Raw genomic sequence first — 25,381 nt, forward strand, 5'->3', positions numbered from 1 at the left:
TGATTATAAATTAATACTCATAGTAATAAATTATTTTTCTTTATTTTTTTTATCCTTAATTTATTAGAATTATATTTGATTATTTGCTACGTTCAAGGCATTTTCAAGGGTTTACATTTGTTACAAAAAAATCTTACTAATATAATAAAATGGTAACTAGATATAAGACGATAGTTGTAAATTAGAGATATTAAATATATATGTATATATACAAAGTTAAAACTAATTATAAAGTTTAACTGTTTGTCTGTCTGTAATGGTCTGTCTGTCTGTTTATATATATTCTAATATTACATAAAAAAACTGGTGTATATTTTATTTGGTACACTATTATTAATTATTAATTTACCTACTTCTAAATACCAAAATACCATATGTATATAGTAACTGTCTGAAAGCTAATTAATTACAAATAAATTAATTGAAGATTTGTTTCAATGTTGTGTTCATAGTATATAAGTACATAGTATTGTATAAATAATTATAATACAGTTCTGTTTGAAATATGGGTAATGATAGACATTATGAAAGGTCCAGTTATTTCTTGGAAAACTAGACATTAATTAGTTAATAATTACATAGATATTTACAAACGTCTTTTTCTTAATTGAAGTGACGCGGTCCTGTTTTTTGGTACAGCGCTGAGAAGAACATCGCAGATGTTTGCAGATTTAGGATCATAATTTATATATAGATAAATACTGAGATGTAGAACCAGTGATAGAAAAGTTAAGAAGTAACCGTTTATCCTGGTATGGGCACGTGATGCGCAGAAATGAGGAGCATATTTTAAAAAAGGTATTAAGAATGAACGAAGATGGCTATAAGAGCAGAGGAAGACCTAAAAAGACATGTATGGATTGTGTGAAAGATTTATTATCTCTAATATCTGATATATCTTGAAATACTAGTAGGAAGATGATAATGACTGAGATGTAGAACCGCAAATACTATCCTTAATCTATGTCTCGGTCTTGTCTATAATTTATTATCTCTAATATCTGAAATCTTGAAATATAGAATCCTAGGTAGAATGTATCTAATCTACCATGCAATGCTGTGCCACAGACAGAGTAATCTTGCCACAGAACTGGATAACGTAGAAAAAGAATACTACTCATTAAACTACTAATTTAATAAATTAAAAAAAATAATCTAAAATGGAACTTTTCACATCATTGCTCATTATAAAATTACCTAGCGCCCATCTCACCTATTTGCAAAAATATGTCTGAGAATAAATATATTGTTTTTTGCAAAGGATCCAGTTCTGGAAAATAATCTTATTTTAGAATCTATTGTATATAGAAAATAGTATTTCATCTGAGATTTGAGCCTTGATATTTGATTAAGAAAGAAGTTCTCAATTCAATATATTTACACAAATTCTTCCACATATCTTCGCCTTTTCTATTCTGAAGTATTAGTTCTACAATTTTAGAAAGAGTGGTACATTTTAGAAAGAATGAAACAGTTTGGACAATGTAAAAAATTAAAAGAAACAATATAACTCAAAACAGATTTTTTTTTTGTTTCATGTCTTTTAGACTCACAAGTTACAGATATTTTACGATTTAAATTCTTAACAACACACTTTTCTTACTGTAACAATTTCAACAGAAACTGTTGGTACTATTCAATGCCTTCAGATAATATTTTGTAAGCTTTCTTCACGTTTTCTGTTATATCTCTTACGGGCTTATCATTCACTACCAGCCATGTGCTGCCACTTTCACCTTTCTTGTATGCTTCAATTAAACCTGCGGCCGCTGATTTAGAACTATAAAAAAGAATACAATTATGTATATAAATCGGTGGTAAAGAAGTAACATTATTATTACAGTACAGATAATACATGGATCTATTTAGATATGATAATTCGATGAAGATTTCTTATAACAACAAACTTTGCTAAAACTGCGCGAATGATAGCTAATTGTAAAAAATGGTAGGTATTACTACTAATATAGTATTATAATTATGGCCCCGTAAAAACGAGTACATGCCATAACCAAGACATATCTTTGGGCATAGCTGAAACTCGATTTTTGAAGGTGTTACCAGACTATTTTGAGGTGGGCAAGGCTCACCTGCCCTTCCTTATATACGCCTATGTTTTACAGAGTTTTACATTTAAAAATACTTTTACTAAAATTATAAATAATTTTACATATTTGAAAATATGTTTAGTATCTATCCAATTTAATTCAACGAAACTTCGAAACGACATCAAATTTTATTTTTATGGTTTACCTTTGTATTTGTAATTCATTTATTGACTCCATTAAGTTATCGTTAGTGTATTTATCGAAAGCGCCGACATTTCTTTCTAAGACTAGTGACGTCTTCGTGGCACCGAAACACATTGTTATCACTCGAACTCCAGTCCTGGCGTAGTAATAATCCAACTGTAATGTGAAAAAGTGTAAGATAACATTATTATATTAACTTTTACCTGTACCTTGTACGCATCGACTGTGAAAATAGGTAAACCAATAATATCGGCCATTTCTAGAAGGTATATCAAGACAGATAGATAGATACTCTTAATTGTTTCCTACAAAACATTTTGATAGTAAACTTATTATAGACACAAAAAATCACTAGAAATGAGCACACTGAGAAAACAATGGACGCCCTTATCGCTACAAGCAATCTCTTTCAGACAACCTTTTCCAGTTAAAGTTTTGGATTTTTTTTTTATACAACTTAAAATGGCAAACAAGCTGATGGCCCACTTGATGAAAAGTTATAACCATCGCCTATAGACATGTGCAGTACTATGGACATAACAGAGTATACTTTTTCGCCCATGATACCCACCAGACGAGTATGTACACTTGGAACAATTTGTTTGACTAGGTAAGTCCAACTTCGTGGGGGGAAAAGGATTGTTAGTAATGAGATCTAAAAGCCCCATTGCTAGTAATATACTCTATCAGGTCGATCTCCATGTTGTTCTCCCTGGAAACCGTAGTAGTTGTTGAATTCGTGACGATAGGTCAACTGATCTGCTTTCATCCATACCTATTATCACTTACTGATACCCCAACAATGTTTATCGACAGCGCAAGCGGGTATACTATTCCATTTTCATCCATTAAAAAAATCAACACCGAGAAAGTAAATGAAGGCAAAGCAAGCTGAAGTAGAAATGGGCTGGTCATATAGCTTGAAGAACGTACAACCAATGGGGAAGAAAGCTTTTTGAGTGGCAACCCCGTACAGGAAAACGTTCTCCCACTAGATGGAATGAGGACTCAAATGTATTGCAGGGAGTCAGTGGATGTAGGTGGCTTAGAACCCTTTCTTATGACAGTTAATGATTGAAATTATGAATGATGATTCGAATCATTATAGTAGCCAACAGCCATAGTGGCCAACAGTCAAATGAGTTGTAACTGTGATGATTTAGGTATACTCGTATCATGTAAATTGTACTTTTGTTACTTACGCCAAGGCAATTACTGAATTGTAAGACTGCACTTTTAGTGGCGAAATATATAGGTACAATTGGATATTGAACTAATGCTGCAATTGACGCTATGTTTATAATTGTTCCACCTCGTCCACCTTCATCCTTGCGCATTAGTTCCATTCCTTTAATAGAACTAGTACACACTGCCGTCTGAAATTATAATAATGGTTAAATTGGTATGTTATATTACCCTATTATGCCAGTGAATAATTAATAACTTAATATATAAAAGTTAGATGCCATAAGACTTAAATTTCTTGAATTGTGATCTATGTATACACATATCCCTCGCAACTGCCTTCTATTGAGGTAAATAGAAACAATGGAACGCCAAGTACTCCCATTCAAACAGATCTCTTTCGCTTTCTCCACATTAATCAATCTATTCATTCAGACTCTTTACGGTTATTTTTCAATTGGTCCCTCTTTAGCATGTCGCCTGTGATATCTGAGTGAGATATCTATCTGCAGTATGTGATTAGACAAATTGTTTTATACGAGTTCAAAAACTAGAAGGTTCCGCGATCAGGTGTATTGTATCTTTTTTATACTTATTTTTATTTGAGATCCATGTATACCCCATGAATTGCCCATTGATCTACTCTTATATTTGTATCTTTTTAATTTTGTATATTAACCTTAAATTGCCATTTTTTCTATCATCCTCACCTATTTTACTTGACTGGTGCCCCGCCAGCATACTCTAACAGCGCAGGCGGGGATATCATTCCATTTTTACCCATTAATGTTGTTCAAGATTTTAAATGGCCTTATTTTGATACCTGATGTTCTTAAGGATATACGCTTGATAGTACCACGTAATTTCAATATTAGAACTGCTAAAATAGTTAACACATTTTCAACATACGCTTGTCCTACTAACTTAGGATTCAATTCTCCCCTTAACAGAATGTTATTATCCTATAATAAAGCCGTAAACGTTGACCATGATATCGACATCTTTGGTAATTCTTTAGTGCAGTTTACTAGGCTTATAAATTATATGGATTGGTAATTAGGTCTTATCTAATTGTATAATTGTTACTTAGTATACATTGACGCTTATCTGTGAGAGCTGTATACACCTTTAATTGATGTGTTCATATGGCCTTAAGCTTGGTAGTGAGGAGTGAAATGTTTTTGTTCAAGTAAACTTAGATTTAAGTATTTTTTAACAGTAGTTATTAACTTTTTACTTACCTATATTATTATACATTGTCTGTTTAATTGTTGTAAGCATATTGTTGGTGTCTTTTATAAATAAATAAATTAATTAAAAAATATAGTAAAAATCATCAAGCTAAAATTAGTTAGCAGACATCCCCAAACTTGCTCAAATTTTTAAGTAACAGTATGGGGTGTATTTGCTACTCACGTAATGGCAAGAGATAATATTCACACATAGATATCACGGAGTACACATTAAAATTCTAGCTACCTCTCAAGCATTACCAATTCCTGAGGACTAAGGTGTATTGTCTCCGAGCCCTGTAATTTTCCTACTATTCCTACCTTCAAACCGAAACACGATCATACAAGCACAGCTGTTTTACTGTACAAATGCAAATGGTTAATGCAAAAAGACAAGGGCCACCCCTTCCTTTCCCGTGAATGTCGAAAGAGATGACTAAGGGAACATAATGGTTGAGGGACGGGCAACAGCATTGCTCTTTAAATTTCACTAAAGCCTACACTACTGTTGCAAACCCTGCTAAGCGTGGCAACCATTGGCAAAAATCTTTAAGGGCCAAGCCTATGTTCAACAGTCTACAGTTATAAGCTGATATGATGATAACGACAATGTAATCATTACTTATTCATACAGACGACATTTGCACAAAGTTTTTGTTTTGTAATATAGTCATATGGGTATGATACCCATAAAACGTAGGTATAGATGTTTGTACATATATATACTAAGGTTTGTTGCTCTCTTACCGCAACTGTTTCAACAACCATCTACCTATACTGTGAACTGTTTCAACATAGACGTACCTACACGCCCCGGACACATAATAAAGCATATTTTATAATTGTAGTAAAAAAAAATACGTATCGGAACGTACCGTTGAATGACAAGAATTTTAGAATACATTTAGAATAAAAATATTCAAATTTAAAACACAAAATTTACAAACAGTTTTTTACTCCACCTTTGGGAAATCGAATAAATATGGTGTGCCTAATTTATAACTCTCACTGGTAAATATATTTTTTATATATTATACTACCTTTTACCGGTGACTTAGTCCACGTGAAAGGGATATATTTACTGACCGGAATAAAAATGAGGCTATATCCTTTTCCATCCATATACGAATACTATGTGTATACCAAATTTCAAAGTGATTGATTAAGCCAATAAGGCGCTATAAAGTAACAAAGAAGCAAACTCAGTTTTACATTTATAATATAAGGATATATTATATTTAAAATATATTTTTTAGAAAGAGTAAATGAAATAGATCACTTATCTATGGGGTATCAAAATGAAAGAGATATCAGATTTTAAGTTACACATTCAGGAATACAACTGTGAAAACTGTATTTAATTTGGTGTCGTAGGTTTTGCATGATGCTGGATAAACATACAGACAGACAAGCATTTTTTTTATAACACAAAGATAGCAAATAATTATACGGATCACCTGATAGTAAACAGTTACCGTAACCTATGAATGTCTGTAATGCCAGGGGATTTCGCGCGCGTTGCCGTCCTTGAAGAAACCTCTTCTAAAAATTATTGTTTTGGCTTCTATCGCTTTTATTAAGACCTTATTTTCTTAAATAATTCCCATGCATAGACATTGTTTAATTATAATTTATTATTATTATTTTATTATTTATATATTATATGTCATGATAATTTCAATGAAATTTGGTAAACATCAGAAAGACCATATTCTGTGTTATCACAGCAGTTGATTGTACTATAATTCATATGAGGAAAGCCGCGGATCATAACTAATGAATAAAACACTTGCCACATTTATTTCAATTTCCTTCTTATACTTCTCCAAGGAATCATTCATGATGCCAGCGTTATTGATCACAACGTCTATAGATCCAAAGGTGTCGATCACTGCCTTATAAGCGTCAAAGAGTTGGCTATCATTAGTCACATCGCATTTTATATATTTTATTTTATTTTTATTGATTATATTTTGTACTATTTCCGCAGGATTTCCGATATCCAGAATTGTTACATGCTGAAAATAAAATAATGTGGCATTAAAACAAGGGAACGTTGTTCCACAAATTTGCCAGTTAATTGTAATAAATACATCGATGTACGTTGAGATATTTAGTAGACATTAGATCGAAAATATTTCAATCGCGTACGTTTGTGAATTTCTAAATAAAAATATTTTAAAATAGGTAGACTTTGTTTAACATTTTTTTACTTTTTTTTCGTCCTCCAAAGACAAATTAATATAGGAGCAAAATATAATGCAAAAATGAAATGATTCGTATATCGGCAAAAATAAGCATTCAGAAAAAAATTATGAAATCTTAAATTATTTATTACCTTTACATTTTCGTTGTCGACTAACATTTTTACAACATCAGCGCCTATTCCGCTCGCGGCGCCGGTAATCAGAACCACTTTGTCTGCCCACGAGTACGACATTATTTCACCGCGATCAAACACGATTTACATCGCGTTTCCTTATTTTCAACTTTTATATGAAGATCTATATCATATACCTATTGTTAAACTCTATATATACTTACTTATTTACTTAAATATAAGGTATGCTACTATATACTGAAATAAAGTATACAAAAGACTGACTGTTTTGTGTCTTTTCAGGTGACTTCCAAAAGATTACATAAAATTTATTTGTGACAAATTGAAATTGAAATGTTAAAAATTATGAATTTATTAACTTTTTTTTTTTATTGATAGAAAATGGAATAGTAACCCGCCTGCGCTAACGGGATTCGCTGACGGGGCACCAGTGAAGGGTGATCGATGAGGATGAAAATAGACCTAACTGGCCTGTTTTCATCATGATGAATTAATCAGGAATTAATCATGATAGTTTCCAGGGGGAACCGCGAGGAGGTCGACCTGGTTGGGTATATTGCTAGCAATGGGATTCTTAATCTCCATTACTAATAATTCCTTACCCCCCAATTTATTAACTTTGATAATTATTTTTGGTATTGATATGGTTTATTTCCGTATTAATCCTATCTATATAAATTTAGTCGCTTCTCCATTTGAAGTAGCTGTTTTAATTTATAATCTACGCATAGAAAATAATTCGTTTACAAATGTTCAATATACTTATTTTATCTCATCTTATATTCGCATATGGGGTCAGCTAAGCCGTTGCACGTCGACCGATCTTTTGTGCCTCCTGCCTTATACTATTGTTTCAGAGATCTTATGTGTTACGATATCTCGCGGTTTAAGATATCTGTAGTCCCTGGCTCTAAAACAACCGTTCCCAGTAGCATACGCATACTTGTCAACGAAGTGTTCCATGAATTCTGATTTCTCACCGTACAGTCTGCACAGTGTGTCCGAAGATAGACCCATCTTGTATAGTATATGCCTTACTGGCATATGTCCAGTTAAGTCATCCATTATGAGTCTTGCTGTTAGGTTAGGTTAGGTTGGTGTCTGCCACCGCTGTAGATGAGTTTATCTCATCCCTCAGCATTATCGTTTAATAACTTTTTAGTATTCACATACTCCTCAAGGACAGAGTTAAGAACACTTGATGCAAGTGGAACATATGGTTTAGGACCTATCATTTTTTATTCTGATATCCCTTATTGTCAACTCATCTGCCCTTTCATTATTTTACCTATATGTCCAGGGACCCATACTAAACTAACCCTACCCAATGCCTATTCAAATTATTTAGGTTTTGAATAGATTAAGGTTAACCTTGAATTCACCCTTGTTGATACAAGTGCTTTGATAGTCGCTTGACTGTCACTTAAAATATAAATATTCTTGTTTTTTTTTTTTATTTTATTATTTATAGCTGCACAGCTGGTAACAGCATGCATTTCTGTTTGAAAAACAGTAGAGTATTTACTTTGACTAATTTCGTTTTCACTTGAAAAGATTCCAGCTCCAGTACCTGTTGCCATTTTGGAGCCATCCGTATACCACTATAGGACATTTTCCTTTAGAAATGGCGGACCATGTTCTTACTCTTCTCTCTGTGGTATATGAACTTTGAAGTTCCTTTTGAAGATGTATTTTGTTGTTATTTTGTCACACCTTATGTCCATATATATTCCCAAGTCTTTATCGACCTCCATTTTTGTGTGATCTGTAAGTGGTATAGATCTGTTCCATAATTTTGTTTCCTGCAGTCTATGAGGCGCCTTCCTTGCCTCCTTTTCAATCACTACCATATATTCAGCGGAGAAAGATTCAATATCATCTCCATTGCTGCTGTTGATGTGCTTTTAAAAGTACCAGATATTCCTAGACATGCAGTTCAATATACTTAATACTAAAGTCTAATAAACTTATTATCGTTTGTAGGTGTATTATTCTTATTGAAATTCCTGTCTTTTATTTTGCAAAATATTCTATATTATCTAGACTGAAACCGAAATTAATAGTATACGTTTAAGGGAGTAATGTATCAGTGAAAATGAACATTTTTGGTAACAAAGCATGGAGAAATATTGAGAAAATATTTTGTGCCTCCAATACTGACATGGCGAGGTCTAACTTTATGGTTAGTTTGGATTTTAAATCATAAATATTCTTTATTGCACTAAAATATACTGTTATAATAACAATTAGAAACAATGCAAGCAAAGTCAACTAAAAACTAAAAGTATAGAATCTACAGTATCGAAGAATATTATGCCATTATTTCTCATGTTTTGTTTGAAAGAAGGTTTAGTCTGGAGTCTCTTGATCAGGGAGTGCATTCCAGAGCCATGAAGAGTGTAAGATAAAAACATTTGATACGAAACCAGTGCGGAGAGAGAGGATTGAGAGTTGGAGAGTAGACAAGAACGTAGGTTAAATTCGTAGCTTAATATTATTGTAATAAAATAGGTAATGTTAACCCTTAAATCAAAAGTTAAGTATACAAAGTAATTAAAGTCTACAAATAAGTATAGAATTAAAATAAAATATATACATACAGGATTGCCGGCTTTTAGAAAACCTCGTGGATGCTCACGCTCTTTTGATTTAACAGTTAGGCACATCATTATTATTTCAGCTGCAAGACGTACACTGCTTGTTGGCCAAGCAAACGTGACTTAAATATAAAATAAATAATGAGATAAGGATTATTTTAGTTATATTATGATGTCTAGTGTCGTAGGTGCTCCGCAGTCACTATTTACCTCTCGTGGAAACTGGAGCCCCCGAGCATTCAAGAAATCGGCGCCCCTGTATATATACAATAGCAAATGGACCATATTACTAGGCGTTTGTCGGGTACTTTGCGATTAGTGATTTCAAATCAGCAATGGAAACTATCTTCCTCCGGTCGTTGTTAGGAAGAATGATAGCTACAGAACCATCAGCAGACCGGCATTTTCTCATGCCAAAGTGATTACGAGCCACAACAAACATCTCGTTATACTTTAATTGACAACTTAGAGATATATAATTTGAAGCCTTTTAAAGTAGTTTTAGTTTTCCATACCATGGATCAGAACTGCAGTGAAGTAAACCGAACAAAAATTAGGCGATCAGAATCCTTTTTAATATCTTATCTGTGGCAAGAAAAATTCAACAACATTAGGCTCTACAGTACTCAGTTTCATTCTATCAATTAATATCTTCAACAGTTTTTAGAGGTGTCCACATTTGATATCTCTTTGATATAGTGTAAGTATAGTAGGATCTTTCTACGGGAGTGGGTATCTAAACGATCTTGTCCAAGTTGAAGCAGTCCACTTGCAATTTGAGTAAACTAAAACACTTCCACATAAATGTTTTGAATGTAATATAGCAGAAAACGCTATAATTGTGGTACTTGTTGAAGTAGGACCCTCTTGCTGCATACCCTTCTTCGAATTCTTCCATACAGATGCTCAGAGCGCCAATATTAAAGATATATATTATAGGCTTGGGTGGATTACATACCAATCTTAAGCATCAATATATTATGTATATTATATATATATTTTCGACGATTAATAGGTATTATATGTATGTATTTATACTGTGTTTGTGACATATTTTTGAACGTATATAATTTTTTAACGTAATTTTATAACGTAGTATAATTATAGCTCACTGTTATGACTATTAGGTTATATTTTGTATTTTTTGTTTAGTTTTGTTATAAAAGTTTTTAAAAATAGAATATGACAACAAAAATATTTACGTTTAAATTGGATAAATAAATCGTTATCAATTGACCGGTCATAATTGTCAATGACTGTTATTAAGCTCATTTCACCTCATCGCAAGATAATATTAACATCTTGATATACTCTATGTATATTATCATAATATATTTTATAAAAATGCAATAATAATATTAAATAACCTTAGATTATATAGATAGAGCAACGTGTCTCATAAACGGGTCTACTTTTGTCAACTAATTGTCAAATTAACTAACTTGTTTTTTTTATCAGTTTTCTACATATTTAGAAAGAAAGAAAAAAAAATATTTACGCACAAAATGTGACTTGACGTATCTTTATTTTAATTGTTTAATAAATATAACGAGTTTTTACGCATATAAACGATGCAAAAATTATAAATACAAAATAAATATAGAAGTTATAGAGGAAACACTCATAATTATTTATCACGCAAAATTGCATGAAAAAGTTAACTCGTTTTTCTGGAAGATTTTATTTGGAGACACTCTATCTACATAATCTAAGTAAATAGACTATGTTATTCTACACGACTAATAGTACGTGTGAACTAAAGTCACGATAACTGGTTCAGTTGTTAAGATATCAGGATTAATAAATATTATTTTACTAAATCTAGCTTCTATTAGTGTAAAATAAAAACACTTATCTATTGGAGATAATATTATGTTGATAATTATAAAAAAATAATCGTCACTAAGTCATAAGAACTCGACTGTAAAATTTCTTTTTTTTTTTTAATTTATTTTATACTCTCATCTTAACTATCATATTTATACGAAACAGAATGATGTATTTATTCTATTTATAAAAATCTGTCTCTATCTAACTGTTTTGACTCAATTCTAAAATATAGCGGTTATTAAATACTTAATAAGGTGTGAATGAAACAGTCAAAATAAAAACACAAAAATACGTTATAAATTTTATAATTCAATTTTATATAAAAGCAACAATTTCCAATTAATCTGAATATTATATAATACTTCTTGACATGTATTACTCATTAATATATTCATGTTTGTTATATCCGAATGTTTTATATTCAATATGTAATTCCCAAAAATATATGATTACTAGCAGATGGCGCTGGGTAATAGTTTTAGTGACATTTGTTACTGTGATACATCGTAATTAATAATTAAAAGTTGTTAATCAAACACATCTTCAGACATTATTTCGTAAGCTCTCTTTATGTTGTTTGTAATGTCTTTGACGGGCCTGTTTGTTGTTGCTAGCCATGTACTGCCACTTTTACCTTTCTTGTATGCTTCGATTAAACCACGAGCCGCTGATTCTGCGCTGTAACCATTACATAATTACTTAAGTAAATAAGTTATTAAGTGGTGTAATTTTTAAATTTCATACGCTGAAATGAAATCTAGAATTTAATAGACTCTGTCAATAATGTTTTTTTTTTTCTAGTGGGATGCAAATGTCAGCTTCCACTTAATTGAATTCCAACTTTCTTAACCTATGTTACACTTTTGAGTTTTTAAAAAAGCTCATTTATTATATGTTTTTTTTTTTATTAATTTATTAATAAAAAAAGAAATATAAATATTAATTATTTATTTTTAAAACAAGTACAATATGCAATTTAGTAGTTTCAATTCATTATCATATATTTAATAGTTTAGTGTTAATTTTTTCAATATTTTCAAATATTATTTCTCAACGTTTAAATTAGCTAGCTTTTATGATAAAAATAATGTAAAATGCTTTAAATACCTAAATACTATTTTTATTTTACCTTTGCATTGGGAATTGTTTTATAATTTCCACAAAAGAGTTATGAGTGACTTTATCGAAAGAGCCCAGTTTACTTGTAGTCAGCAGCGAGGTGTTTGTGGCGCCAAAACACAGCGTTATGACGCGGACCCCGGTTCTGGAGTAAAACTGGTCCAACTGTGTCATAAAAAAAGTTTCTATAGTTGTCTGTGGCTTTGATTTTTGTCTGTTCAAGTGTTTAAATTTATAAAAACATAAAAGTAGATAAAGCAAGAAGTTGTAATATAAAATTTATTTTAATATAAAAAAAGAACTAAAAGCAAATTAATCTAAATTATTATCGGTTTCGCATGGGAATATTTGTTTATGTAAATTCAAATCGTTCAATACATTTTATTAAGGTTGGTATTTTGGCGTGTGTGTAAGTATTGTACTGATATTCTCGTATTTTGTAAATTGTTTTACTTATAGAAAGATACATTATCACCGAGTATAATAGGCTATATGTTATTTTAAAAACATAAAAAATTAAAACAATGTATTCTAAAGTACAACAAATTTTCTATATTAAAGGTAATTTAAAATACCAATTCATCTTTGATATATATCTACCCGTGCGAAACCGGGACGGATCACTAGTTAATTTATAAAAGACGGTAATTTAGCGGTAGCGTTTCGTGTAGATTGTCTCAAATTATATTTGCCCGTTGTTTTCAAACAGGCACTTGGTCAGTTCACTATTGCTTTAATAGTTAACATATAAATCTTATACCTACAGTTGTAATTACAACTTATAATGTCAAATTGTAAGCCGAGACCTAGGTATGTTATTAAAGTATATAAAATGAGTTTATTACAATTAAAAATATGCGAATTAATGGCTTAATACAAGTATTATCTATTTATATTGATTGGGTAACGGTTTTGGTTTGGTTTGGTTTAAATTTATTGGGTCTCTGTGCTTTTTGTTACTATAACAGATAACCCAGAAGAGAAGGAATCAATGAATTAAATCTCATGACTATCTGATTATAAATTACTGCGTATTATAAAATGACAATAATATATGATATTGTTGTAGTCAGGGGGGGAAAATAGCCTCCTCAATAATTGAAATAAAAGATCTATCCATCTTATATTTAAATTATGAATTAATAAATATTCTAAATACGAAAAAATAAATTGTATTTATACTTACGCCTAAGCAACTGCTGAATTGCAGAACTGCACTTTTGGTCGCAAAATAAATTGGCATCATAGGATGTTGAATTAATGCCGCAATCGATGCTATGTTTATAATTGTTCCCCCTTGTCCCCCTTCATCTTTGCGCATAAGTTCCAATGCTTTAAGGGAACTAGTGCATAGGGCTGTCTGAAAATATAGACATATTAAAGTATAGAAAGAGAAAAAAGTCCTTTTATTAGGTTTTTTTTTCTTAATAAAGTATTTCGAACATTTCGTTTTCGTCGACGTGTTAGTGTCTTCACAAATGGAAACACGAAGGATGATAAAGTTATTCTAATATTGTATTGAAAAACGATTGTTTAATATTTTAGAATAAATAAAACGAAAGTGAATAATAAAGCGAATACTATATCATAAAACTGAGGGAGTAAGAAATTACATAAAAATTGGAAATATTGCAAGATTTCCTTTTTTAATAACATGACTGGTAATGAGAATTAAGCCGAAGGGTACGCCCGTTGATTATTTGCACCCTTATTTATGGAGTTCGTGGGAGCAAGATCAAAATTCACTTTGATGAGTGTGTTGTACCAGTAAAATAGTCATTTTACTACTACATTTAAATATTTTTTTGATAAGCCACAGCATATAAGCTGTTTCTTGGCAGATTTTATTTACAAGTTGGAATGGCCGCCGAACTTGGTCACCGCCATTGTGATAGAAAGTGACCCCCCGTTGCTTATAGATATGAACATAATCAAAGACATCACAGAATAGATTGTGCATGTTCATATCCATGCCACGTTTTGTGAGTCGCCATTCCTAAAGTAAGTCCTGGAAGTGGTAGGCTTTCATTCTCTGTTGGAAATTTTGTGTTCTGTAATTGCGTTTAATTGGTTTATCATCTATATATTGCGATCTATTAGTTACATCACCTAAAATCTACGCTCTTTAAAAGTGGCTTTTAAAGTAGTTTAGACTTAAAAACATTGCCGATAAAAGTTACTGAAAAATAAATACCTACCACATTCAATTCGATTTCTTTCTTGTACAAGTTTATGGCATCGTTCATGATACCAGCATTGTTAACGACCACATCTATATATCCATAGTTGTCCAGAACGTCTTTGAAGGCACCGAAAAGCTGGCCATCATCAGTCGCGTCACATTTTACGAACTTGACTTTATTGCGACCGTATTTTAAGTTGAGAGTGTCTTGTAATGTGGTTCCTGCATTATCGACATCCAAAATTGTCACATGCTGTAAAAAATAACATATTTTTATTTCAGACCATTACATAGATATTATTTACATGCAGGGTCTTGGTATGGTATTTGTCGTATTATCTTTCATAATATGTAGCGTATTTTTGTTTAAATTAATATCTCGGTTTTAGGCTTAGAATTTCGGGATTTTAAAGCGACTCCATCGTTTTAATTTATTGATTTTACAAATTACAGATTGACAAATTTTTATTTTAGTACATTATGATGATTTGGATATATGATCATTGAAAACAATACTGATTGGGGCCTTATAGCAGATTTTCAACCTGATTTCTGGTTTTGATTTAGTCTTCCCATTTGTCATACGTTAAACATTCATATCTTCTTTTACATTCTTCTCTTGTATCTATTGTCAGTCTTTATTCATTTAGTAACATGATTTAGATTATAACGTTACCTTTACGTTTTCAGTTTCAACTAGAATTTTTACAATTTCCGCGCCGATACCCGTTGCGGCTCCTGTGATCAGCACTACTTTGTCTTTCCATTCGAATGCCATAATTATTCTGAATAAAAAATATAACTAATTAGATGTTTATTTGTTTCTACAACCCATTATTCAATTTCTGTGTCCTGTGAGCGCAAAGATTTCTTCTTAAAGTTTAAAAAATTCCTCACACTATACGTACTACGAACTAAGTAATATCTAGTTCCTGTCTGACTATTTATGTGTTTATATTCCATGCCAAATATATTCTATATACCTATCATATATATTTTATACACCAAATTTCATAATAATTGATACAGCCGTTAAGACACTAAAAGGTAACAAACAAACTCACTTTTTTATTGTTGAAAATTTCGTAAGCACATATTATATTTTATTTGAAATATTACCGGTTTAATTTACGTGTAATTAGATTGAGAAAGCTCGACTAATCTCGTGATCAATTCGTGGTCCTTAATCATGAGCGGCTGTGATCCATCACAACGGTCTAATTACATGTAAATTAAACCGGTAGTTAATATATTAAAAACTCACTTTTACATTTATAATGATAGTAAGGATAGATTCGCTTTTAAAATTTATTGCACTCGATAGAATAAAGATAATAAGTTCATAACACAAATAAGTATTAATATTTTTTCATAACAGTTAAATTACCTGTAATAAATTTTTAGCAAAGTACAGATGACAAGAAAATCACATCAGAGTATCACACCAGTAAGATTGCTTGTTTTTTGTAGGGGGAATTGTTAATTTTATTACTTGTATTTTATAATTAAACTTTTTGACTATAAATAATATAGATAAATGGAGCTGAGATAATATTTGGCGTAATTTAGCTATATCATTCTTGACAATTGTTTAATTCCATAATCTACCTCTTAAAATATTACGTTCTTGAACGTTTTACCAGAGGGAGCCTTTATACAAAAGTCGATTGCTTGGGTACCTGTGTCCTATTCGTGTTTCTACCGTGAAGCATGATGTTTGCATGGCTGTGTTTCGGTTTAAAGGGTGGGATATGGCGTGAATTTACAGGGTACAGAGGAATAACATTTAAGTCCTCAGGAATGGCAACGCATGGGAGGGTATCATGGGCGAAATAATATACTCTGTTATGCTCATGTCTGCTCATGTCTATAGGCGACGGTTACCACTTTCCATCAAGTGGGCCGTCAGCTTGTTTGCCATTCTAAGTTGTATAAAAAAACATACCTATACTTATCATGTCATAAAATGAATAAATTTCTACTTAAATACGAGCAAGTGTCTTCACTATAGATATTTTTTTATTTTATTGTTAATTTTTAGAAATTTTGTTGCTAGTGAAATTGCTAGTAATTTAACCACTAAATGTATCTGACACTTCAAAAGATTAAATTACTGGACATTTTATTAAATTATTAAAGCAGTGCTAACTAGGCTTAACAGCTTAATTGCAGGGTTATATAAAACAAATACTCCTGATCGACTTGTTAACCCTAAGGACAAACGGATATTAAACATTTCCTGTTATGCACTCCTTTGGACATTCAGCATATAAATTCGCAAGCAATTTTTAAATAAATTGGAATAGTTTAATTTTTGTATAATACAATCAAATATTATGTTTTGAATATTTATTTAAAAGAATCACAACTATGTTGTTTTATTAGTAATTTAAATATAAGTCAGAAATATTCACTTTGACAGTCACTTCGTGTTCATGTCTAAATTTCAAATGTTGACGTACCTCGCCATTATGTTTTGTTTTATTTCGAATTTAATTTAAGTAATTGGAATTGTTGAGTGTCATCAAATAAATAAAAATTATTAATGTTTAACTTAAGGACATTTAATAGTTTAATTCTATTTTAATATATTTTAAACATAAAGCATACTGTGGTTGCCTCTAAATGTAAAAATAGTTAGCCGTAATCAACTAGTGTATTGTATCAAAATGTTTCGCTGTATCTTACGTTGGTGATCCTAAATAAATAAATAAAAAGACAATAAAAAAGAAAAAAAACGTATAACCAAATTAATAAGAATACAAAAAGAAAAGAAATGGAAATTGGCAATTGTCACTATTGCTGATGTTTAGCATAATTATGATACAGTACTTAACAATGACTGCCATAGCACCTGATATTGTGCTGATATCTGATATTGATCACTTAATGTACACCTTTGCAAGCCACTTAGGCATAGCGGCATTTGGTTTTCGGTACTCTGTAAATGAACATGGAAAAAAACTCACAGAGTTCTATTTTTAAATTCCTAAAAGAAAGTGTAGATAAGCACCCGAGAAACATTTTATAAGTGCAAACTGTCCTTTTTTAACTGTATATACTTATGGACTTTGTCCGTCTAATATACGAATAAATGATAACAATTGAAACAACACTGCAACTGAATAGTGATAATGAAGTGAAATACACTATAATACGACATACGTATAGTCAAAGAGTAAAATAAATATAACAACGAACGGCAATAAAATACGTTGTTTATCATATATTAATGTTTATTTGGTTAATAGATACAGAAAAGTGTCAGCAACAGTAAAAAAACATCAATGACATTATCATTTCATTAGTTGAAATTGAGTAAAGAATAGATAGATAACTTATTAATAGTATCTTCAAATGAATAGATATAAAATTGTCGATATTAATAATATTTCGATTTATGCCAACTAATGGTTTTCATTAGGAATATATTCTTTTGTAGCCGACCGTACGCACGTTGTGTTATCTATCAATGCTGCACATGCTCAAGCAGGACTCATATATATATACAGTCAACGCTGATAGTAACATTTCGCTACGAGATACCTCAAATAACACTATGGTGCACGAATTGACGAACAAAGTGGTAGTCATTACCGGGGCTGCAACTGGTATTGGTGCACGAGTGGTCAGAAAATTGGTTAATGAAGATATAAAGGTGGGTACTTTGCGTACTCTTGTATAGAATTTTAAAAATTTAAATATCAATATACTAAATGGACATTGGATACGACGTAAATCACCTTCAACATGTGATTATGATGGGCAAAGTTGTTGGTAATAGGATCAGTCGCAGAAAAAAGTCTTGACTATTGCGGGCACTGCGAAAGCAGCCGAATTATTTTATCTCGCAGAAGACTAGGATAGGTTCCGTAAGCTAATAGCCAACTTTCACTAGTGAGGTGGGAAGCGAATGTTAATGATACGGACTACCAGTCCGATTGCTAGCAATATACTCTGTTAGGTAGACTCCCACGTGGTCCCCTCTGGAAACCGTTGTGTCGAATTCCAGGTGTATTCGTCACGATGGGCTAACTGACCTGTCTTTTCTATTTTACCTATCATCACTCACTGATGCCCCGCCGCGTATGTTAGTCGCCGTAAGTAGTACGCCGTTAGCGCAGGTGGGATTACCATTCCATTATCATCCATTAAAAAAACCATAAAAGATATCTTCACTAGGTATAGATTCACTATTGGCTCCGGTCGTCTTCAACTCGGGAACCCGGGGACCCGACATATGCGCCTCGAGGTACGTCGTGAGGTTTTAGTGGGTAAAAATCCCACACACCCCCCCTGCCTTCCCTCCGGCAGTTGGGAAGGTCTTTGGAAGATTTCCTCACGTTAAAAAAAAAAAAAAAAAAAAAAAAAAAAAAAAAAAAAAAAAAAAAAAAGGTGTAGATTCACTATAAGAAGAAGAAATGGACATACCTTTCATATTGTTTTTCAGTAGACACAAAATGCTTTTATAAGTAAAAAAAAGCGTATTTGACACTATAAAAAAAGAACGAACGCATTTTCGATTAAAAATTATTAAAGTCAGTCTAAAATAGACAAAGAAACCCTTGAACAGCGATGAAAAAACATTTTTTTTTCAAGAGAAAGACCGCGACACCAGACCTTGAAAATATTAACAATATCTAACCAACGTAATCTACGTAGATGTCTATCACTATATTTTTCCAATTAGATTCTTTTTAAAGAAGGAGTTTATAATGTTGTTCAAATATTATTATAATTTTTAACATTTCTTTATAAAACCAATAAGGTTTACTCTCATGTAATCTACACGAGAGTAAACGGATTTTAATTTAAAGAAAATTGAAGCTGTCCGTTTTGCGGTGCAGAAAATTGTTATTTACAAAAAACAAAATCCATAAACACGTAATTTAACGTTTTTAAAATTCAATTATTTACAATGTAGGGTATCAACAAAACTTCCTGTTTGTAGAATAGTTATCTATGAAATGTCGTTTATATTGTATCAAAAGGAGCAATATAAGTTATATATGTTATTACTACCAGATTTTCATATTCCTCTCCTTGCTTTTATTCTTTTTATAAAGTCAATAATTGTATTGTTATTTCGTAAAATTTCCGTATTATGTAATACATAAACGTTACCACTATATAGATAACAAATGTAATTTATTTGTAATTAACTTTATCTTTTTACAGCTTGCAGCTATTTTAGATATAGCAGAAAAACAAGGCATTGAACTTCAAAATGAATTAAATGCCAAATATGGAAACAAAGTTAAATATATTAAATGCGACGCCACTAAAGATGACCAGCTGTTTGCTGCATTTGAAACGGTAATTGGCGAGGGTGGATCCATTGATGTTTTGATAAACAATGCAGGGATACTAAATGATGCTTTAAACAGCTACAGACTACAAATAGATTTGAATGTGGTAAGTTTATCACATGTATTAAAAATTAGACGTATTCACTACAGGATTAATAAATTGTATTACGATGTAATGTCATTCCTACACTTTGGAATACAATAAATGGACGTAAATGTAATATTATAATTGAAATTAAATATACAATGAATAAATGAAATATGTGTGACATTATTATGAGCGATGAAGACATAATAGTCGATTCAAAGTGAAGAATGATAAGAAAAAATAGACTATATATATGTTTTAAAGATAAAAGTTTTACTATCTATAAAACAATAAATAACATAAACAATTTTTCAGAAAGCACTAATAACGGGCACGCTTAAAGGGTTGGAGCTGATGCGTAAAGATCAAAATGGAAAAGGTGGAGTTATCATCAATATGTCATCTATAGCGGCGTTGTGCCAGCTACCAGAAACTCCTATTTATTGTGCAACAAAAAGTGCAGTATTGCAATTCAGCAATTGTATTGGGGTACGTTATACTTTTCCCTATGTTTCCGGTGTTGAATAGGCCACCACTTCCTTTCTAGTGGGTGTAGTAAGAGGCGATTAAGGAAGAGCAAGCGATGGGCAACAGCGTTCCTTTTAAAACATCTCTAAAATCTAACTGCGGTTGCCAATCCGTCTGTCAAGTGTGGCAATTACGGGTAGCTCTCCCCCAAAAGGTAAAGACCTATGTTCAGCAGTGAACAGTTAAAGGCTGATATGATGATGATGATGATGTTACACTTTATTAAATATACTCTACGCAATATGTACTACATATATTTGTTCTAAGAAAACTATAAAAAAAATTGTAAAATAAATATTTTTTTTTGTAAACATTTTGCATAAATTACAAAAGGGTAGAAGTGCTTTAGTATTGGACTAATGATAATATGTTATATAATACATGCTTGTTCATTTTTACTTTTCACTTTTTAGGAGATTCTTAATCATTTTGTTTCATATTTTTGTTATATGTTGAATTTAATTTTACACGAACCTCCAACTGATTTCAGATGGACACTTTTTATCAAGACACTGGTGTACGAGTGATCGCAATTTGCTTCGGTGCAACTGATACACCACTTTTACATCTAGAGAATGTGGGAGCATTCGACAAAAAAGCAAAGGAATTATTACCCAATTTACTTAAATCACTTCCTATGCAAACGTGAGTATTTGTTCTGTAATGAAAAAAGATAGTCTGAGGTACTATCTAATAAGCTTTTAACCGAATACAATATTGATCTAAAACAAATATCAATATTGCATTAAACAAGCTGGTGACTGATGTAAAGTGCTAACCGTAGTCTATAGAAGTGAATATACTACAGTAGGTATATGCTGTGATGGCTATGGAACTCCTCATGCGTTGCGGTCTGAGAACTAATATGTTATACTTGGAGATGTTGCTGCTTTATATGCCATTATACACATCTTGTAAGCACAGATGCTTAGTGGTGAAAAGATGAATAGGATAGAGGTAGAGGTATTTATTTATTTATTATCTTATTTTATTTATTTATTTATTTAGTATCTAGCCATATAAACGACTTTTGAGCAAAGCCATAAATTCTACCTATAAGTTCTTTCTCAGTCCACTTTTCTGTTTATTCCTGTTCCAGTCCAGATGAAGCTGCTGCTGGGGTAATAGAAGTGATTAAGAAGGGGGACAGCGGCAGCACATGGCTGATAAGCAGAGGTAGACCAGCGGAGGATATCACGAGTACAGTGAAAAAGGCTTACGAAATACTTACTACCCTTATATTTAAATAAAATTTCTAATGTTATAAACATTTTGCCTGTACACAGTTATATTAATCTATTAAAGTTTTGTTGCTGAACTCGAGTTTCTTTCTATAAGCAGAAATACATATACTTCTTAATTAATAATATAGAAGATGTGTTATAAGTTTTAAGTTAAAAGAACTTAAATAAAAAACAATAACATTGCTAAAAAAGAAAATATGGTGAGTGACAATATAGTTATTAAAATAGTTCCAAGAAATAAACGAGAAAGTTTAAAAGACATAATGGGTGTTTAGTTGTTTATTACTCAACCACTTCCAAAAGCTAAGCAGATTTGAATCAAATAAAATTAATTTAAAGGAAAAGGATGATGCCTCAGAATCTATTCTATTTTCAGATGTCGAGTAAATACATTAAGATTAGCAATTGTCTATCAATTTTCTAAAAATATTTTTGATTGATTATTTAAAAAACGCTTTGCTAGTGAGCTAATACCTTAATACAACATTGCTGCACTTCAGTAAGCAAAAGTATAAAAGTACTTAAAGGAGATGCACAAGATACGGCATCACATCAAATTATTTAGATTGTTTCTCCATACAAATGTTTCTTATCCCTTATCTTTAATCCTTTGTCTCTTATACTTAATAATAATATTATGGTAAACCTATTCAGTGCAGCATGAATAACATAGTTGACCTATTTTTAGCGAAACATTTGTATGGAGGCTCTATTATCTATATAATTTAAAAGTACCTATTAAAGAATTTTTTTATGCAACTTAGAATGGCAAACAAGTTAACGTACCAACTGATGGAAAGTGGTAACCGTCACCTATAGACATGAGTAGTACCATAGAGATAACAGAATATACTGTTTCGCCCATGATACTCCCCATATGTTGCCATTTCTGAGGACTCAGGTGTTATTCCTCTGTACCCTGTAAATTTTCTGCCATATCCCATCCGTCAAATCATGGGGAAAAGTCATTGTTAGCAATGGAGTTTGACAGCTCTATTGCTAGCAATATGCCCTATTAGGTCAACCTCCATGTGGTTCCCCCTGGAAACCATCGTGAACAATTCTAGTTGAATTCGTCACGATGGGCTAACTGACCTGCTTCATTTCACTGGTGCCCCGCCGGTGTACGAGTATAAAGATAGCGCGGGTGGGGTTGCCATTCCGTTATCACACATTAAAAAAAACCCTTTAAATCGAAACATAGCCATTTAAACACAACTGCTTCACAGTAGAATTACGAATGGGACAGAGGTGCTCAAGCAAACGACTTTTGTACAAAGTCTCCCTCTGGTCTCCCACAACTATTTCACAGTTGTGCGCAACTTTATTCGCGTGTAAATTTTTATATTACACAATCTTATTTAAGCTACTCACAATGACTCTTTAATTCTTTACAAAAAATTCCGTAAACCAATTATACTAAATGTTATTATAATTATATCAGCCGTTAACTATCCACTGCTCAATATAGGCCTCCCCCGTAAGGAGGGTTTTGCCAGTAGTTGCTACGCTTGGCAGGCGGGTTGGCAACAACAGTTAGGTTTTGATGATATTTTAAAAGGAATGCTGCTGCCCATCGCTCGACCATTAAACGTACTGAACATTAAAAACTAATTGTACCATCTTATTATGTACTAGTTGCCTCATACGACACCTACGGGAAAGAAAGGGGACCCTTTCTATGCAGCGATCACAAGGCAAATTAATCTAATTTTAAGCTATATTTAATTAAAAAAAAATGTAAATCAATTTGTCTATGTTGATCTATATTTAATTACAAAAATTTGCCTGCAACCAAATAGTTTAATGTTCATCTATTATTAATTTTACATAATTAAACGAAAAATTGATTCTCTATTTGTTGCTTAAAAAAAGATTTTTAACCACTACAAATTAATTATTATGGTTCGTATTTAATTTAACATACTGCAAAAAATTATAATATGCTCGGGAATTAAAAGACTGTGAACAATATTTGTGAATTGGAGGAGACAAAAAGAAATAATGAAAAATAAGAAAATAATTTGCATTACGACACGTTACTACATTTATATATTACTAAACAATATTATTATATCATAATAATGTACGTCGATTTTACTTACATATTTAAAGCTTCGATCTTACGTATTTAATTTCGGGGTTATTCACCTAGTTGCAGATACGTTCTTATTCATGGGCACTTACACGTCCGTGTCGCAAGCAGGACTGCGCGACTAGCGCCCCGAGTGTTGCTTAATATTCGTTGGATTTTAACATCGATTATGAATCGACAGTTGAATCGGAACTACAAATAATTTAATAATCGATTATAATTGATTATGTTACTACCGATTAATCGATACTAGCATATAATTAATATAGTAATGTATGAGTTTACTTAGATATTTATAGTTTAGGTATTCGTATTTAATTTCGGGTTTATTCATTTAGTTTCAGAAAAGAATCCTTACTCATGAGCCCTTACACGTTAATAGTTGTTGGATTTAAATACCGATTATCAATCGACAGTCAAATTGGAGCTACAAATAATAATCGATTATAATTGATTATGCTACTATCGATAAATCCATACTATCGATTTGCAAATGGATATTTATATTACTTTGGATAAATATCGAATATTAAACAATATTGCAACGGAATTTTTTATCGATACTCGCATGCAGTCGGTGGAGGTGGTGGTGGGACTATATGTGCGGTGTAATTAAATAGTTGATAAGTAGGTTGAAGAAATAAAACCAACTTAAATGTATTATTATGCAACAGTATTTAAGATAGGAGATGTTTACAAAATGTTTGGTGAATATAAAGATAAATTGAGAGTATATGCGAGTAGTCCTTGTATGCTTGACCTTAATTACTTTTTTGTACCAAAATATAAGATTTTGTTACCCGAAAAAGAAACATCGACTTCAATCTTGGCAAAAATTTAACCAATTTTGATAAAATTTCTATAAGAACCATCTGAACATATTTTCATACAGATAAGAAAATATTTTTTTAAATTGGTTTATTAATACTTAAAGACTTATTAAAGACTTTGTACAAAAGTCGATTGCTTGGGTACCTCTGTCCCATTCGTGTTTCTACCATGAAGCAGTTGTGTTTGCATGGATGTGTGTGTGGCGTGAATTTACAGGGTACAGAGGAATAACACCTGAGTCCTCAGGAATGGCAACGCATGGGGGGTATCATGGGCGAAACAGTATACTCTGTTATGTCCATAGTACTGCTCATGTCTAAAGGCGACGGTTACCATTTTCCATCAGGTGGGCTGTAAGCTTGTTTGCCATTTTAAGTTGTATAAAAAAGGAAACCTGCTTCTTTTTTGAAGTCAAATGACAAAAGTAGCAAATAAGCGCCCATTCCATTTGTTTGGAATTACTTACAATAGCCTATTCAATGTGATAAATGTAGACACCATGATAATTTATGTCTAATTAATAAAATTTTGCTTTGCCAAAAGAAACT

At 31.6% G+C, this 25,381-nt stretch overlaps 2 protein-coding genes across 2 annotated transcripts; one reads left to right on the forward strand and one right to left on the reverse strand.

The window, feature by feature from the left end:
* Nucleotides 1-1,507: 1,507 nt before the first annotated feature.
* Nucleotides 1,508-24,169, reverse strand: LOC113517645 (uncharacterized). The gene is made up of 13 exons (XM_026902398.3): nt 24,013-24,169; nt 15,415-15,523; nt 14,755-14,991; nt 13,743-13,916; nt 12,567-12,721; nt 11,966-12,115; nt 8,724-8,897; nt 7,884-7,998; nt 7,008-7,127; nt 6,463-6,687; nt 3,455-3,628; nt 2,254-2,408; nt 1,508-1,780 (listed from the first exon to the last, which is right to left on the reverse strand). The coding sequence occupies exons 2-13, from the start codon at nt 15,514-15,516 to the stop codon at nt 1,633-1,635; spliced, it is 1,929 nt and encodes a 642-aa protein (XP_026758199.2). The 5' UTR covers nt 15,517-15,523; nt 24,013-24,169; the 3' UTR covers nt 1,508-1,632.
* Nucleotides 18,236-21,981, forward strand: LOC113517644 (alcohol dehydrogenase 1-like). The gene is made up of 5 exons (XM_026902397.3): nt 18,236-18,396; nt 19,917-20,153; nt 20,451-20,624; nt 21,154-21,308; nt 21,763-21,981. Exons 1-5 carry the CDS (start codon nt 18,298-18,300, stop codon nt 21,911-21,913), a joined length of 816 nt encoding a protein of 271 aa, XP_026758198.3. The 5' UTR covers nt 18,236-18,297; the 3' UTR covers nt 21,914-21,981.
* Nucleotides 24,170-25,381: the final 1,212 nt, after the last annotated feature.

The sequence above is a fragment of the Galleria mellonella genome, unplaced genomic scaffold (genome assembly GCF_026898425.1).
Source record: "Galleria mellonella isolate WM207_F2 unplaced genomic scaffold, CSIRO_AGI_GalMel_v1 utg103, whole genome shotgun sequence".
Lineage (NCBI taxonomy): Eukaryota > Metazoa > Arthropoda > Insecta > Lepidoptera > Pyralidae > Galleria > Galleria mellonella.

Excerpts from the sequence above, each read along its gene's own strand:
- LOC113517645 (XM_026902398.3), bottom strand. The coding sequence starts at position 15,516 with ATGGCATTCGAATGGAAAGACAAAGTAGTGCTGATCACAGGAGCCGCA. Across the intron at positions 14,992-15,414 it reads TTGAAACTGAAAACGTAAAG|CATGTGACAATTTTGGATGT; the intron begins GTAACGTTATAA and ends TATTTTTTACAG. Across the intron at positions 12,722-13,742 it reads AATTCAGCAGTTGCTTAGGC|TTGGACCAGTTTTACTCCAG; the intron begins GTAAGTATAAAT and ends TTTATGACACAG.
- LOC113517644 (XM_026902397.3), top strand. The coding sequence starts at position 18,298 with ATGGTGCACGAATTGACGAACAAAGTGGTAGTCATTACCGGGGCTGCA. Across the intron at positions 18,397-19,916 it reads TGGTTAATGAAGATATAAAG|CTTGCAGCTATTTTAGATAT; the intron begins GTGGGTACTTTG and ends ATCTTTTTACAG. Across the intron at positions 21,309-21,762 it reads AAATCACTTCCTATGCAAAC|TCCAGATGAAGCTGCTGCTG; the intron begins GTGAGTATTTGT and ends TTCCTGTTCCAG.